This window comes from Sus scrofa, chromosome 6 (assembly GCF_000003025.6).
Source record: "Sus scrofa isolate TJ Tabasco breed Duroc chromosome 6, Sscrofa11.1, whole genome shotgun sequence".
Lineage (NCBI taxonomy): Eukaryota > Metazoa > Chordata > Mammalia > Artiodactyla > Suidae > Sus > Sus scrofa.
In genome coordinates, this window is record NC_010448.4 from 4,563,299 (window position 1) to 4,580,759 (window position 17,461).

At 54.9% G+C, this 17,461-nt stretch overlaps 1 protein-coding gene across 3 annotated transcripts in view; it reads left to right on the top strand.

Moving 5' to 3' along the window:
* The window catches only part of SLC38A8 (solute carrier family 38 member 8), a 29,701-nt gene continuing 12,908 nt past the window's right edge, over window positions 669–17,461 (top strand). The window contains exons 1-6 of one of the 3 annotated variants that reach the window (XM_021093735.1): window positions 669–937; window positions 1,287–1,458; window positions 1,805–1,995; window positions 8,012–8,210; window positions 15,222–15,363; window positions 16,489–16,590. In XM_021093735.1, coding sequence (XP_020949394.1) covers window positions 1,807–1,995; window positions 8,012–8,210; window positions 15,222–15,363; window positions 16,489–16,590 — 632 coding nt within the window. In that variant the 5' untranslated portion in view covers window positions 669–937; window positions 1,287–1,458; window positions 1,805–1,806. Of the gene's footprint in view, window positions 938–1,004; window positions 1,459–1,804; window positions 1,996–8,011; window positions 8,211–15,221; window positions 15,364–16,488; window positions 16,591–17,461 lie in introns of those variants that run through there. The other 2 variants (XM_021093736.1, XM_021093737.1) reach the window with 2 other exon arrangements.

Genomic DNA, 17,461 nt, shown 5'->3' on the forward strand with positions numbered 1-17,461 from the left:
CACTTGCCAAGAGGCCTGGGTCACAGTGAGCCCTGCTCACATGGGGGCAGCAGAGCTGGGGCCCCGGATGCCATCTGGCTCCTGACTCCTTTTCCACCGGCATCTGTGGACAGGCCAGCCACTCAGCAGCTCAGACGGAGTTGCTGCAGGGAGGTGGCATAGTCAGGGCGTTGAGAGCGTTAGAAACCACAAGAAAAGCCCTGGGAGCTGATGGGGGAGGCACTGAAGAGGCTTCATGTCAAGCAGCAGTTCCCAAGATGGGGCCCCGGCCCGCAGCATCCGCATCCTCTGGGGGGCCGCCAGGAACGCAGATTCCCAGGCCGTGCCCAGACCCGGTGAGGCAGACACACTGGCGGTGGACCCCACAGTCTGTGTTTCCTTCCATGTGCCCTTGCGGGGATTTGAGCTTGGGTGCCAGGAGTAAACAGGTTCACCTCTAAATTCCAGATCTGACTCTTGGAGTTCCCGTTGCAGTGCAGTGGTTAACAAACCCGACTAGGAACCATGAGGTTGTGGGTTCAATCCCTGGCCTCACTCAGTGGGTTAAGGATCCGGCGTGTTGTAGGCCAGCAGCAATAGCTCCAATTAGACCCCTAGCCTGGGAACCTCCATATGCCGTGGGTGCGGCCCTTAAAAAAAAAAAAAAAGATCTGACGCTCATGGGTGACATTCCGCCATCCTAGCTGACTGTGGCGGGTCTCAAAGTGTGACTCTGCTCCACGTGTGGTCCGTGGACCAGCAGCACCCGCCTCCCCAGGGCTTGTGACGGACGTGGCATCTTGGCTCCACCCAAAATGGACGGATCAGCGCCTGCAGTTTAACAGGAGGTCCAGGTGATTCGTGTGGAGCATCTCGGTGAAGCACCGCCGGCGGCCCGGGCCTTTGGGTGCAGGGTCTACAGCCTCCACGGGGCAAGCTTGCGGAACCCCTTCTGCAGGTGGGAAGCTGGGCTCCACGTCCCTAGCAGGTCTCTAGCAGGTGACGGGTGCCGAGCTCCAAGCTCCTTCCATGCCACTCCCTCAGACCGGGGTGGGGGCGGAATGGGGGGGTCTGGAGAGGCATCCTGGGGAGGAGGCATTGGAGATGCAGGCCCAGGTGGCTTTGGTGAGAGGCCGAGGTCGGTGCAGCTGCCCCCTGATCCCTCCCAGCTGAGCTCCCTGCAACCTCGGGGCAGCTGGGGAAGCCCCGCCCCCCGAGTCTTAAGACTCCCTTCCCGGGACCAGGAGTCTCAGAAGCGGCAAGTTCTCAGGACCAATGGCCCTGACCTCTTTCCCCCATCCCCCTAGGATTTGAGTCGTGACCCTGACCCATGCTCGCTAGGGCTCCCATAATTCCTGACTCATTTGCCCACGCTGGCAGAGCTAGAACCTTCCTCCTCTCCAGGCTCTCAGGAGTGAGCCCGAGACCCCATCCCTAATGGCCGAGGAGTGCCTGTCTCCCTGAGGACTGGACCGGGCGGTAAGGACCAGGGGCTGGAGCACCTCCAGCGGGCTGGAGGCAGGGCGCGGGTGGGAGCAGCCATGGGGAGGAAGGAGTTGGGGTTTGGCTGGGAAAGGGGACGGGTGGCCCCGGTGGCCTTGGGTGCCCATGGACGGGGATGGCAAGTTTTGGGGAGGGGGTCAGCGTTTGTTGTGGGGGACAGGCGTGAAGACCAGAAGTCCCAGGGCAGGTGTGTCGTGCTGGGGACGGGGGTCTGGGCTGGGCTGGTTGAGGCCGCCTCGGCTCTGGCCCCATCGGGGAAAGACCGTCCCAGCTGAAAAAGGATGCTGTGAGCCGAGACCCGTTCCGCCCTCTGTGCTTCTAGCCATGGAGGGCCCGACCCCCGGAGGCCGAGGTCATGCGGAGAAGCCAGTGTCGGCGGCTGCCCGGCCCAACCTGTCCTCACTGGGCGCTGTCTTCATTCTCCTCAAGTCCGCGCTGGGTGCTGGCCTCCTCAACTTCCCGTGGGCCTTCCACAAGGCCGGGGGGGTGGCCCCCGCCCTCCTAGTGGAGCTGGTAAGCCCCCGGGGGCGTGTGGGGGGGCTTCTGCGCAGGTAGGAGCTGGATTTAATTTTTCCAGGCGGGGTCCTGGGCAGTGCACTTGCAGAGCTCTCTTGACAATGACATAGGGGGGTGAGATTTTTACATCCTGCTCAACTCGAGCAGGCAGGAGGGAGTGAGTGCCCCTGCAGACCCGGGCCGAGAACATTCTCTATGCGGCCGAAGGCTGCCCAGCCAGGCGGCGGTGGAGGTCGGGGGGGTGGGCAGGCACCTGCAACCAGTGACCCTGGCCTTTTAGCCGCCGGGGCGGTGGACGTTCCCTGCCTACTGGTCTGGGCTCCGCAGCTGAAGCCCCAGGCCCACGGGCAGATCCGGTCAGGACCAAGGCCACTCTGACACCCCACCCCATGCCCAGCCGGGCTCTGCCGAATCGGGGGTGTTGGGCCACTTGTGTTGCCCGTGTGTCGAACCCGAACTCCCTTCCCAGAAAGTCCAAGGGCTGAAGAGCCTCGGTGGTTAAGAGCTGCCAGCGCACAGCTTCCTTCTATTTGCGGTCTCCCCGCTGCGCTGATGGCAATCAGGCCTTTGGCGGAAATAAGCTCTTTGATGGGCATTAGCGCAAATGCTTTCTCCTGGCAGCAGGCTGATCACAGGCGCCTTCTAACCACTTGTGGGCCCTCAGGGCCCTTCTTGTTCTTCTGGAAACTTCCAGAAGCTGCCCTGTGTAGTCAGGGTGACCTGGGCACCCCCAGCCCTGGCTGAGCACCTGTCTGGCTGAGACAGTGTGGTCTCCGTCCTCAGGAAACTTGTCTTAATGGGGAACTCGGACAGGGTTCAGGAGATCAAGTGCGATAGTGTCAGACGGCAGGCAGGCCAGGAGGGTCGTGTGGCGGGGGGATGACAAGGGGAGGGGAGTGAAGGCCCCTCTGAGGCGGTGGCGAGCCCCAGCGGAGATGAAATGACTTGGCCAGGTGCCTGTGGTTGGATGCTTGCAGCGGAAGGCCACCCTTCCAGAACTGGGGCCCAAACCCCAGCCATGAAAGGTCAGCAGCAAAGCAGGTGCGGCTGGTGGGTGGGTGCATGGTCAGGCAGACAGCGCTTGTCCCAGGGCGGCAGACAGGGCTGCAGCTCCCTGCGCCTCCAGCTCCATGCAGGGTCTCCCAGCACCTCCAGACAATGTGGGTGCTGCCTACGCAGGCCTGGGTGGGCCTGAGAGCCTGTGGTTCCGACAGGCTCCCAGGTGAGACGGAGGCTGCCAGGGAGGCGGGGGGCAGGGGCTTGCTCTTTGCACAGGCTGCTCTCAAGATCCAGCCTTGAGCAGCCTTAGGAGAGGGGACCCCAAGTATGTGTAAGGGGAGCCTCCTGACATGGAGGAAATCAGGCTGGTAACCAGCGCCCCCTCCCCGTCTGCTGACTTCCCCGCCCCTCAGCCTGAGACACGTCTGCCCTGCCCCCAGCCACAGGCAGGAGGGATTTTAAACGCCCCCACCACTGGGAGGTTTGCGGTCTCCAATTGCCCCTAAATTAGCAGTAGAGGGTTAATGCAATTAATGAGCTGAATCCTTGGCAGCTCCAGAGAGAGACAGGCCTGGCCCGGGGCGCTTTTTGCTGACAGGCTGCTTAGAGGCTCGGTGCCCCTCCTGCGGGCTGCCCACTCCTGCGGGGGGACAGCTCACCGCACTCACCGCCCAAGGCTCGGGCTGGCCCTCTCCCTGCCTGACTTTCTCCACAATTGGCTCCTGAGCCGCTGCCGTGGACGGGCACTTGCCTGGGGCAAGACGTGGCTCGAGCCTCCGGGGCGCTTGGTCTGGTGGGTGAGAGACAAGGATCCGCACGCCCTGTGCGCCCTCGAGCGTGTGCCCGCGGCCACTGGCCCCAAGGACCTCACACTGGGCGGCTCCAAACAGAAGTTCTCCCACATCCAGGGGAGGGTCCTTCCTGCCTGGCCAGCTCCTGGTGGCCCAAGGTGTCCCTGGCTTGTGGCCGCATCCCTCCAGTCTCTCTGCCCCAGTGTCACACGGCCTTCTCTTCTGTGTCTCCTCCTTTTCTGTCTCTTAAAAAGACACTTGTCGTTGGATTTAGGGTCCACTTAGATAAGCCAGGTTGACCTCAAGATCCTTAATGACTTTTCAAAGACCCTTTTTTGTGTAATTCCACCTTCGTTACTGACGTCTGTGCGGATGGCTCTCACGAGGTCCTTTTCACAGGTTCTGGAGACAGGCTGTAGACCTAGCTTTTGGGGGATTCAACCCACTACAGGGAAAAAGTGTGGCCTGGAGACGGAGGGTTGAGCCCCCCATGCAGATGAAGGGCTGAAGTGGGGGAAGGCTTCCTGGAGAAGGTGACCTTGGAGAGAAGCGGGGAGATGGGGAGAGTTGCCCGGGTGAGGGGTGGCGGTGGAGGCAGGAGGGTGTTCCAGGCAGAGGAACCGGCCCAGACGAAGGCCCAACAGGTGGGAGCACGCGTGTTCCTCCTGGCTCTGAACTTTCACAATTGTCTCACGGCCCAGTTGGATGTCCTCAGCAGCCCTCGTTTTGGCTTCTGGCGCAGGGACAGACCTGCTGTCCCGTGGCACGAGCTGTGTGTGAAGACGGGCCCCCCCTCCCCAGCTCTCCCCAGGCTTCTTGGCCCAGCACCTCCCAGCTCCGTGTGCCTTGTTTTCCTCCATAGACGTGTGTGGCGGGACTTAGGGTGTGGGGACCGGGTCCGCCTTTGGGGCAGGTACCCGTCCCTCCTGGAGAAGCTCAGAAACAATGAATTGTGTAGGGGGCAAGTGGGGCTCCGATAGGGGCATGTCAGGTGGCACAGATGCCTTGGAGTCAGTCCAGCCCTTTCTCCTGGAGTGAAACACGCGTCTCCCCTGTGGCCCAGGAACCCCATCCCTGGCTGTGAGTCCTGGAGAGTGAAGTGTGTGTCCTCAGAATGACGTGGTCTAGGACGCCCAGCCCTGTGTTCACAGGAGCCCCAAACGAGGAGCCGCCTGCACGTCTGGCAGCAGGGGTCTGGTTAAGACAATCTGGTCATGTCCACACCGTGAAGCCGCTCTCAGTTAAAACAGGAAGGAACGAGCGAGGCACGCGGTGGGGCTGGCTCCCCTGAACGGCGCCGCTCCCTGGGAGAAGCCAGGCAAGAAAATACATAAAAGGGGAAAAACACCAGAGTGGGTTTTTTTCTGGGTACAGGATGGGGACAGAAAGTGGGAGGGGACAGGAGGGACCTTCAGGGACGTGGTGATGTTTTCTTTGTCTCCGTGGGGGTTCGTGTTACCACGTATGTTGGTTGTACCCTTTCCAGGGATAGACACGTATACACTTAAGATTTTGTGCATTTTGCAGTTCCCGTCGTGGCGCAGCGGAAACAAATCCGACTAGGAGCCATGAGGTTGCGGGTTTGATCCCTGGCCTTGCTCAGTGGGTTAAGGATCTGGTATTGCCCTGAGCTGTGATGTAGGTCACAGACGAGGCTCGGATCTGGCGTTGCTGCGGCTGTGGTGTAGGCCGGCAGCTGTAGCTCCAATTCAAGCCCTAGCCTGGGAACCTCCATATGCTGCGTTTTTGGCCCTAAAAAAGAAAGGAAGAAAGAAAGAGAAAAATACGGCACAAATGGACCCGTCTACAAAATAGAAACAGACTCAACAGACATGGAGAACAGACTTGCGGGTGCCAAGGGGGAGGGAGTGGGATGGACTAGGAGTTGGGGGTTCGGAGATGCAAACTGTTACTACAGAACCGGTAAACAGCAGGGTCCTGCTGGAGAGCACAGGGAGCCGTATTCGGTCTTCTAGGATAAACCGTAGTGGAAGAGAATATTGAAAAAGAATGTAGATGTATAACAGGCACTTTGCTCTACAGCAGAAACTAACCCAGTATAAATCAGTTATACTTCCATAAAAAATAAATTTAAAAAATAGAAGCAGGGAAGACGAGAATAAGCCCTGTGATATTAGAGTGGAATTGGAGTTACCCTCGTAAACTCTGTGTATGTCGTATTTTGAGAGATACAGCAATAACTACACATAGGTATCTAAAAAAAGATTTTGTGTCTTTCATTTTGTGTCAGTCTCATTTTCCCAGAGAGAGAAGAGCTATAGCCAAACCTCAAGGCTCTAATTAATAACGTGCATGCCAGGGTCTTTGGGGAAATTTACTAATGTATGAAAGTTGCTTTGAAATGTACCCCGAGTGTGGATGGATGCACGGGCTCGTGGCAGAGCTGTGAGGACAGTGACCTCTTCCTAGTAGAATCTGACTGGTGAGTCCATGGTGTAGACTGTAAAATGCTTCCAACTTGCCTACATGTTTGATTTTTTTTTTCTATTTTTAAAAGCTTTATTGAGGTATAGGTGATGGGCAAGGTCGTGACACTTTCTGCTGTACAACAAAGTGATTCAGTTATGCATATACACATGCGCATCCTCTTTCAGACTGTTTTCCTACACAGATGATCACAGAACATTGGGTAGAGTCCCCTGGGCTGACCTGTCATTCCATGGACCTCAGTGTGCGTATGCCAGTCCCAAACCTCTAGTCCGTCTCTCCCACCAACCTGTCCCCTTTGGTAACCATGAGGTTTTTTGTTTTTAATTTTTTATTACAGTTGATTGACAATGTGCTGTCAATTTCTGCTGTACAGCAAAGTGACTCAGTTATATGTATATATACACACACACTCTTTTTCTCACATTATCTTCCATCATGTTCCATCACAAGTGATTGGATATAGTGCCCTGTGCTGTACGGCGGGATCTCATTGCCTGTCCACTCCAAATGCAATAGTGGACATCTACTCACCCCAAACTCCCAGTCCATCCCACCCCCTCCCCCTCCCCTGGTAACCATAAGTTTTTCAAAGCTTATGAGTCTGTTTCTTTTCTGCAAACAAGTTCTCTTGTATCATTTTTTAAGATTCCACATATAAGCGATATCATATATTTGTCTTTCTCTGACCAAACTTAGCGTGATGATTTCTAGTTGTATCCATGTCGCTGCAAATGCCATCATTTTATCCTTTTTCATGGATGAGTGATATTCCATTGTATATATATGTATGTCTTTATCCATTTTTCTGTCCATAGACACTTAGGTTGCTTCCATGTCTTGGCTGTTGTGAATAGCACTGCCATGAAATCGGGGTGCATGTATCTTTTTGTGTTAGGGTTTTTTCCCAGAGAGATTTTAGATAAATTTTATCTGACAAGAGAGAGAAGGGCTATAGACAGACATCAGGCTCTAATTAATGATATGCATTCCAGAGTCTTGGGGGGGGAGTTTACTAATATATGCCTCTTGCTCTGAAATGTACCCCCAAGTTTGGATGGATTCATGGACTAGGTAGAGATGCGATAACAGCAAGGACGGTGACCTAGTTAGTGGGTACATGATGGTCACTGTAAAATGCTTCCAACTTTCCCAGAGGTTTGAAATTTTTTTTGTAGCATTGGGAAGAATTGAAGCTGAGGTAGAGTAGAGCACTGGAAATGGAGTCCAGAGAATAAGAATGGCCCTCACTTCTTGAGCAGATAGCACATGCCAGGCACTGAGCTGAGTGTCTCATTTGCTTTGTTTGGTCCACATGCCTCATGACCCCTCCCTAAGGTAGATGATATTGCCCCCATTTCCCAGATGAGAAAACGGAGGTTAGTGGTTGACCTCTGGCCACAGGGTAGGTGAGTGGCAGATTTGGAATCGAACCCAGGTAGGCCTGCTTCCTAACCACCATGCTTTCTGGCCTCTGTACCCACAGCCCATGTGACCTTAGGAAAGTAGTTTAAACTCTGGGTTCCTGATGTCTCCTTGGTGCCACTGGTGTGGGATGGTGTGAATCCCCAATTCACAGACTTACAGCCTGTGCGATCTCTGAATCCACCTGCTCTGTAGCTCTGGGTTCAGGACAAGGGGGTGGTGGCTCGTTGGGAAAGGCCCCTGGCCATTGGCAGCCTCAGCCTCTGCAGGTGAGGCCTGGGGCAGGGGGGGAGCAGCAGCTGGCTCAGGGTGGCTGTGGGTGGGCCTGGCCCCACTTTCCTGCTCTGTAGGTCTCCCTGGTCTTCCTGATCAGCGGGCTGGTCATCCTGGGCTACGCTGCCTCCGTCAGCGGCCAGGCCACCTACCAGGGCGTGGTGGGAGGGCTGTGTGGCCCCGCCATTGGGAAGCTGTGTGAGGCCTGCTTCATCATCAACCTGCTCATGATCTCCGTGGCCTTCCTCAGGGTGATCGGTGACCAGCTGGACAAACGTGAGTACCTGCGCTGGAGTCGGGGCTGGGGCTCCTGGTGAATGAAGAGGTCATGGGTGCTGGGCTGGGCCCTTGGGGAGCTGCAGAGGCCGAGACCACCCCTAGCTTGGAATGTCATGGAGAATTGAGACCTGGGCCTGGTAATGACCAGCACAGTGAGAATCGTGGGCTGGAAAGTCCAGTGGGGGCTTCTTTCACAGATGGGGTGGTGGAGCCAACTGCAGAGATGCCCCTGTGAGAGAGAACCAGTAAGGCCTTGAATTTGGGGACGTCAAAGACTCTCGGTTCCATGTACCTTTGGCCTCTAATCCTCCACTAACAATTTTCCTCTAAGAACTGCTTTGGCTGCATCCTACCAATGTGTTCCATTTCATTTCATTCAAAATCTTTGCTACTTTTTGCTGTAGTATCTTCTTTGATTCATGGGATGTTTAGTATTATGTGATGCATTTTCCAATTATTGGGGAGATTTCTAGATCCTTTTTTGGCTTCACCTTAATTGCCTCATGGTCAGAAAACACACCTGTGTAAGTTGGCATTTGAGATGTGCTCTGTGTCCCAGCATGTAGTCTGTCTTGGTGGGTGTTTGACATGCTCTTAAAGGGTATGTGTTTAGCAGTCGTTGGGTGCAGTCTTCTAGAACTCTCCCTCAGGTCAAGGTGGTCCATGACTTTGATCAGACCTTCCTTAGTCTTGTTGATTAGGGTGTGGGGAGACGTTTGATGACAGGACGAGAGAGAGGAAGTGCTAAAATCTCTAACTATGATTGTGGATTTGTCTGTTTTTCCCTTAAATTCTCTCCATTTTTGCCTCATGGTTTTTGAAGCTCTGTCATTAAGGACGCACCTGCGAATTGCCCTTTTGCTATCAATATCCTAGTTTTGTCTCTGGTGATACTTTGTCATTATATCTGCCTTCTCTGTGATAACCGTAGCCTCTGCAGCTTCCTTCAGAGTAGTGTTTGCACAGAATTTGTCTTCCCACTCGTTTACTGTAGCCTAACGGTGGCTTGAATTTTAAAATGCATTTCATGTAGACAGCATATGGTCAGGTCTTGCTTTTTTATCATCTTGACACTCTCTGGATTTAATTGGAATGTTGAGACTTGAAATTGGAATGTAATTATGATATGGTTGGATCTCCATTTACCCATTTCCTGTTGGTTTTATCTGTTCTATCTCCTGAAGCGTACAAAACAATCCCTGGTGCTGGAATAGTGAAATTAAAAGCTTCTTCCACATACTGGGAAACTCTCTTATCCAAAACAGCATCAAACTCGGAAATTGTGAACCTTCCAGGGGGCAGATAGGCACAACAATGGCCTTGCCTGGCAGTGGCCAGTAGAGCTCATGTCAAGTCTTAGTTCTGGTCAGCTGCTGCTGGTGCTGCTGGGTTGAGAAGTGTTCAGAGGGGCTGCCTTGCGGTGCCGAGGAGGATTCTGAGGTGTTGAGAAGGATTCTGAGGTGCTGCTGTGCTGTTCAAAAGGATTCTGGGAGTTCCCGTCATGACTCAGTGGTCAACGAATCTGACTAGGAACCTTGAGGATGCAGGTTCGGTCCCTGGCCTCGCTCAGTGGGTTAAGGATCCAGCGTTGCCGTGAGCTGTGGTGTAGGTCGCAGGTGCAGGTTGGATCCCGCATTGCTGTGGTTGTGGTGCAGGCCGGCGGCTGCAGCTCTGATTAGACCCCTAGCCTGGGAACCTCCAAATGCTGCAGGTGCGGCCCTAAAAAGACAAAAGACCAAAAAAAAAAGGGGGGGGATTCTGAGGTACTCTTGTGATGACAAGGAAGCTGAGGTGTTGCTGTGATGAGAAGGTTTCTGAGGGGCTGCCACGTTGTGTTGAGAAGGATTCTGAGGTGCTGGCGTGTGGTGTTGAGTCTGAGGTTCTGCTGTGTTGGAAGGATTCTAAGGTAATGGTAGATAAGAATTTTGAGGTGCTGCTGGGTTTATAGAGAAGGGTTCTGAGGTGCTGCTGTGTTGTACTGAGAACAACTCTGAGGTGCTGAGAGAGATTCTGAGGTGCTTTGTGTTTGTTGAGAAGGGTTCCGAAGTGCAGCTGTGTTGTGTGGGGCAGGGCTCTGAGGTGCTGCTGTGGTGGTGTTGACGAGGATTCTGAGGTGTTGAGAAAGTTTCTGAGGTACTGCTCTGTTGAGAGGGATTATTAGGTGCTATTGTGTTGTTTTGAAAAAGATTCTGAGATGCTGCTCTTTTGAGAAAGATGCGAAGGTGGTGCTGTGTTTTGTTGAGAAGGACTCTGAGGTGCTCCTGTGTTGTGCTGAGAGGGAATCTGAGGTGCTGCTGTGTTGAGAAGGATTCTGAGCTGCTGCTATATTGGGGTTGGGGGGTGGGAGTGGGGCAGGGAGTGTTGGCCAAGACCAAGGCATGTGGAGGTTCCCAGGCCAGGGATCAAACCTCCACCACTGCTTTGACTGGAGCCATAGCAATAACAAGACTGCATTTTTAAGCCACTTAGCCACAAAGGGATCTCCTGCTATATTGTTTTGAGAAGGCTTTTTTTAATTAAAAATGTTTAGTTACTCAATGAATTCTATTACATTTATAGTTGTACAACAATCACCACAACCAAATTTTATAGCATTTCCAACCCAAACCCCAGAGCATCCTCCTAACCCCCAACCTCTCTCATGTGGAAACCATAAGTTTTTCAAAGCCTATGAGTCCATATCTGTTCTGCAAAGAAATTCATTGTGTCCTTTTTGCAGATTCCACATGTAAGTGGTAGCATTTGGTGTTGGTGTCTCACTGTCTGACTGACTTCACTTAGCATGATCAGTTCTAGGTCCGTTTGTGTTACTGCAAATGGCGTTATTTCTTTCCTTTTCATGGCTGAGTAATATTCCATCATGTATAAGTGCCTCATCTTCTGTATCCACTCCTCTGTCGATGGAAATTTAGGTTGTTTCCATGAAGTGGCTACTGTACATAGTGCTGCAATGAACACAAGTGCCTGCATCTTTTCGAGTCGTGGTTTTCTCTGGATAGAGGCCCAGGAGTGGGATTGCTGGATCCAATGGTAGTTCTATTTTCAGTTTTCCGAGGAATCTCCATACTGTTTTCCACAGTGGTTGCACCAATTTACAATCCCACCAGCGGTGTACTAGGGTTCCTTTTTCTCCACACCCTCTCCAGTTCTTACCGTCTGTAGACTTTTTCAGGATGGCCATTCTGGTCTGTGTATGGTGGTACCTCATAGTGGTTTTGATGGGCATTTCTCTAATAATGAGTGATGTTGAACATTTTTTCATGTGTTTTTGGCCCTCTGTATGTCTTCTTTGGAGAATTGTCTGTTTAGATCTTCTGCCCATTTTTTGATGGGGTTGTTTGTTTTTTTGGTATTGAGCTGCAGAAGGTGTTTATAAATATTGGAAATTAATCCCTTGTTGGTTGCTTCAGTTGCAAAGATTTTCTCCCATTCTGTGGGTTGTCTTTTCATTTTGTTTAGGGTTTCCTTTGCTGTGCAGAAACTTTGAAGTTTAATTAAGTCCCATTTGTTTATTTTTGTTTTTATTGTCATTACTCTAGGCGGTGGATCTGAGAAGACATTGCTGTGGTTTATATCGGAGAGTGTTTGGCCTGTGTTTTCCTCTAAGAGTTTTATAGTGTCTGGTCTTATATCTAGGTCTTTAATCCATTTTGAGTTTATTTTTGTGTATGGTGTTAGGAAGTGTTCTAATTGCATTCTTTTACATGTGGCTGTCCAGTTTTCCCAGCACGACTTATGGAACAGGCTGTCCTTCCTCCATTGTATAGTCTTGCCTCCTTTGTCATAGATGAGTTGGTTGTAGGGTTTAATTCTGGGCTTTCTATCCTGAGAAGGCTTTCAAGATACTGCTGTGTTGAGAAGGATTCTGAGGAGGTACTGTGATGAAAAGGATTTTGAGGCGCTGCTGTGTGGTGGTGAAAAGGATTCTAAGGTGCTGCTCTGTTGAGAGGGTTTCTGACGTGCTGCTCTGGTGAGGATTCTGAGATCTGCTGTGTTTCATTAACTGACTCTGAGATGCTGCTGGGTTGTGTTGATAAGGCTTTGAGGTACTGCTGTCTTGTGCGGGATTCTGAGGTGTTCAGAAGTTTTCTGAAGTGCTGTTTTATTGTGTTAAGAAGGATATTGAGTTGCCACTGTGTTGAGAGGGTTTTTGAGTTGGTGCTGTGTTGTGTTGAGATGGATTCTGAGGTGCTGCTCTGTGTTGAGAGGATTCTGAGGTAATGTTTTATGAGAAGAATTGTGAGCTGCTGCTTGTTTCATAGAGAAGGATTCTGAGGTGCTCAGTGTTTGTTTAAAAGGATTCTGAAGTGCTGCTGTGCTGTGTTGAGGATTCTGAGGTGCCGCTGAGTTGTGTTGAGCAGGGTTCTGAAGTGCTGCTGTGTTGAGGATTCTGCAGTGCTGAAGTGATGAGAGGGATTCTGAGGTGCATCTGTGCTCTATTAAGACAGATTCTGAGGTGAGGTTGCATTGAGAAGGGTTAAGAGCTGCTGCTGTTTTGAAAGTGATTCTCAGCGGCTGTTGTATTGTTTTTTTGTGCTTTGTTTCGGTTTGTTTTTTTGGCCCCAACAAAGGCCTGTGGAATTTCTGAGGTGCTGCTCTGCTCTGTGAGAAGTATTAGAGGGGCTGCTGTGTGGAGAGGGAGCCTGCAGTTTTGATGGGGATTCTGATAACGCTGCTCTGTTGGAAGGGACCCTGGGGTGCCCTGGGCCGAGGGGATCTGAGGTGGAGCAGTGATGAGAGGGATTCTAAAATGCTGCTGTGTTGAGACTGATTCTCAGGTGCCGCTCCTTGTTCTTCAGTGTGTATTTTTTGGCCCCAACCAAGGCCTGTGGAAGTTCCCAGGCCAGGGTTCGACAGCTTTGACCTGAGCCATGGTAGAGATAATGCCAGGTCCTTAACCCGCTGAGCACGAGGGAACTCATGCGATACTGTTGGGAGAGGCTTTTGAGGTGCTGCTGTTTTGCGTCGAGCAGGATTCGGAGGTGCTGATGGGTGGTGTTAAGGAGGGTTCTGAGGTAGTTCCCTTGCGGCGCCCGCAGCCCGTTAGGGACCCGGGGTTGCTGCAGCCGTGGCGCTGGCTGGATCCCTGAGGGCCTGGGAGTTCCCACACACTGTGGGGGTGGGGGTGGGGGACACACAAAAATAAAAAAAGGAGGATTTTGAGAGAGCGCTTTGTCGTGTAGAAGGATTCTGAGGTCCTGCCTCGCGCAGAGGGATGCGGCGTCTGCGATGGCGTCTGCTCTGTCCTCCTGAGGAGGATTCTGAGGCGCCGCTGTGCTGTCTGGAGAAGGCCTTTAGGTGCCTCCTGTCGGGAGGAATTCGCTGATGCTGCTGCGTTTAGAGGGAGTCTGAGGTGCTGCTGCGCTGAGGGAGCTGAGCGGTGCCGTGTGTGTTGAGGCGGCTTCTGAGGTGCTGGTTTGCTGTGTTGAGGAGGCTTGGGAGGCACGGCTGGTCGGAGGAGGACTTGGGCCCGGCGGGAGGGTCCCCACACGGAGGGGAACGCTGGCGGGGACACAGGCCGCAGCAGCAGCGCTGGGGGGACGGACTCGGGGTGGAGGGAGCCGGGTCGCGTGTTGGCGGTTCGGTTCCTGGGACGGGGCGTCTTTCCGGACGGCGTGCAAAGGACTGAGTGACGGTGCTGCGGCCGCCGGGTGGGCCCCGCGAGGTGCCCCTGTCGGGGACCCGGACCTGGAGCTGCCCCCGCGGAAACCAGCCGTGCTGCCCGGGCCTTGCCGCCCTCACCGGGCCGGCCCCGTGGAGCCCGGGATGCGAACTCAGCCGCCTTGGGGCAGAGGCGCAGCATCCCTCGCGGGCCGGGACCGGCTCTCAGCACCCTCCCCGGGGCCTGGGGGCCACGGCGCCCCACTGTCTTGCTGCCTCCCCCTCCTCTGCCCTCCGCCAGCCATCTAGCCCCTCAGACCCGCTCCAGATTCTCCGTCTTACTGCGACGGAATGAAAACAGTCCCAGATTCCTGGGCATTTCTTCCGTTGAGAAACTGACGGGGGAGTTGCCGTCGTGGCTCAGCAGAGATGAATCTGAAGAGCATCCATGAGAACGCAGGTTTGATCCTTGGCCTCGCTCAGTGGGTTAAGGATCCGGCGTTGCCATGAGCTGTGGTGTAGGTCGCAGACGCGGCTCGGATCCCAAGTTGCTGTGGCTGTGGTGTAGACGAGGGGCTGTAGTTTTGACTCCACCCCTAGCCTGGGAACCTCCATATGCTGTGGGTGCGGCCCTAGAAAGACAAGCAAAAAAAAAAGAAAAAAGAAAGAAACGGATGGGGTCTGTGTCTTCTCCCCTGAGTGAGAGCAGGCTCAGGGATTCAGGGATGGCTTGGCTAGTAGAGATGGCACGTGGGACTCTGCCAGCTCAAGGCCTGGGCCTTAAGAGGATGGCCGCTTCCGCCTGCATCTCAGGAGCCTCCGGCTGCCATGGACTAGCCTGCGGGAGGGCCCCCAGGGAGAGACCCTGAGCCTGCAGGACCCCCCAGCCAGATAGCCCCAAGGGAGCCCAGCTGCCAGCAAGTGGCACAGAAGTGGCCAGCTTGGCCCTGCGCTGATTCGTCTCCTGGGGTTCATTCTGTGGACTCAAGGGGCTGCTCTCGGTACTCTGCGGGGACTGGATCGTGTAGCCCCTGACTGAGGACTGTGGCTGTGGCGGGCTCCCCAGCACCCACGCCAAAAAGCTGCTCTAGGCCCCAGCTCCACCCACCCACTGAGCTCTCGAATAAAAAGGGTCTTTGACCAGAACAGGGGGGTCTCGGTGCCCCAGGGCCGGTCTGTGTCTTTCGAGGCTGCTTGCAGCCCTTGGGGCAGCCCCTCCCTGGGGAAGGGACTCCGTGAATTCGTGCAGAGCACCCTCCATCCTTGTGGCCCGTGACAGGGGACCCATCAGGCTCGCCATCCCATCCCCTGAGGCTCATGGGGCTGACCTGGGGCCCACAGTGAGCCCAGCCAGGGCCCCTGAGCTGGGGACCCCTGGGCCTCACAGGGCTCTCCCCGCTCCCCCAGTGTGTGACTTCCTGCTGCCCGGAGCCCCGCCGGCCCCGCCGCCCTGGTACACGGACCAGCGCTTCACCCTGACGCTGCTCTCCCTGCTGCTCATCCTGCCCCTGTCGGCCCCGCGCGAGATCGGCTTCCAGAAGTACACGAGGTACGGGCCTCTGACCCTTCCTGGCGGGCGATGGCTGGTACTGGGTGCCCCCTTGGCTGGTGTTTATGGGGGTGGTTTCTGTCTGCTCGAAAAGGGGAGCACTGATCGCCCCATTTGGAGAGAAGGGGAAATTATTTATGTATGGATTTGGTCTCGGTGTGAGGGACCTTGACGTGGGATCTCAGGTCCCAGACTGGGAGTCGAACCCAGGTCACAGCAGTGAACACTCCAAATCCTAACCACCAGCCCCCCAGGGAACGTCCACTCTTTTTATGGGGAAGGGGAGTGTAATTCAGTTATTTATTGATTTTCGGCTGCCCTGCAGACACATGGTGTCCCCAGGTCAGGGGTCAGATCCGAGCTACAGTTGCCACCTATGCTGCACCTGCAGCAACGCCAGATGCTTGAATCCACTGCGCTCAGCTGGGGTTCCAACCTGGGGTTCCAACCTGCATCCTGGTGCTGCAGAGACGCCGCTGATCCCGTTTTGCCACAGTGGGAGCTCCAGGGAGATTTAAAATGATACAAGTCATACATGGTCATGATAGAAAATAGAGATAAACAAAGAAGAAAACATACCTTTCATGTCAGGACCCGCAGCTGACAGTTTGTTATTTAATGATGCCTGGACTTTTCTGTCCTCAGACGTGCAAAGGCACAGAGACGGACACACACACACGCACGCCCTTCATTTTACAGTCTGAGGCTCTGTATAAACTTTTGAAACAGTTAACTCTGGCAGAAGTCTCGACACGAGTTTCCTGCTGTGTAGCGAGATGGAGGAGCAGAGAAGCAGTGGGCAGGGTCCCGGATGCCCCCAGCCCTCGCCAGCTGAGTCAGGGTCCTCCTTGCTGCCAGGCTGTGGGCTGAGCGGGTGGTGTCCCCACTTAGATGCTGAATCCAAGCGACTGAGGGAGTGGCCGTTATTGGAGAAACGGGGGTCCGGCCACCCGGCTCAGGCCAGCCCTGCCTGCCTGGGGTGGCCTGGCCACTGTCTCCCTTGTTCAGATACGGGCTTGAGCTCGCCAGGGAGAGCTCTGCCTGACACATGGCTAGTGTGGGCAGAGCTGGCCTTCAGACTCTGCTCTGGGTGGCTCCCCTGACGCTGCCCCATCCCTGTGTCAGCATCCTAGGCACGCTGGCCGCCTGCTACCTGGCCCTGGTCGTCGTGGCGCAGTACTACCTCGGGCCCCCGGGCCTCGCTCCTGAGCCCCTCCCGGCCGTGAGGTGAGTCTGGGGGCGGCTTTCCCTGGTTCCCTGGGGCCACTGGGAGGGGTTTTTAGGGGGGGACACGCCCCCGCTGCACGGAGCCCTGGCTCCTCCTGTGAAATCCTTCACGTCTCGCTGCTGCCGAGCCCAGCGAAACTCCTTTCCTTTTCCACAACGATAAAGCCGTGGCTAGTAGAGGACTGGGACAGGCTCAGGGACACGGGAGCACGAGACACGCCAGCCCGGAGTTCCCAGGCCTTTGCAGACGTGTCCTCTGCTGCGTGCGAGGAGGCTGAAGAAGCGGCCAACAAGGGGCAGGTGCCGGGTGGAGGGAGCAGGGGTGCACGGAGGTCCGTGTGGCCCAGTGTGGGAGCGCAGGTGTCCCGTAGGGACGGGGCTGGGTGAGGACTGGAGTTTGGCACAGAAGCCCCTGCAGGGTTTCCACCACAGCCGGGGCTTGAGAGCAGACCTGCTGGCGGCAGGCCAGCTCCACGGGCCTGTGACCCGTGACGTCAGCCAGGGCCCTGAGCGCAGCAGAGCCTCGCATTTGGTTTCACGCCCTGCGGTCGCCGTCCTGAAATTCTTGATGGCTGGTGAACAGCGGGCTGGCATGGTCATCTTGCCCTGGGTCCCACCAACCGCGCGGACCCTCCTGGAGGACGGGTTGGAGGTGGAGAGGGAGACGCGCACTCACCCCTGAGCTTGAGCCCCGGAAAGGCTGGCGATGCTGTTCCCTGGCCTGGATGGGACAGAGCAGGAGGCTGGGCCGGAGGTCAGTGGGGACAATTAGGCGGGAGGCGGCTTGGAGACACTAGCCAAAGATGTCAGCGAGGAGTTCCCGTCGTGGCACGGTGGAAACGAATCCGACTAGGAACTGTGAGGGTGCGGG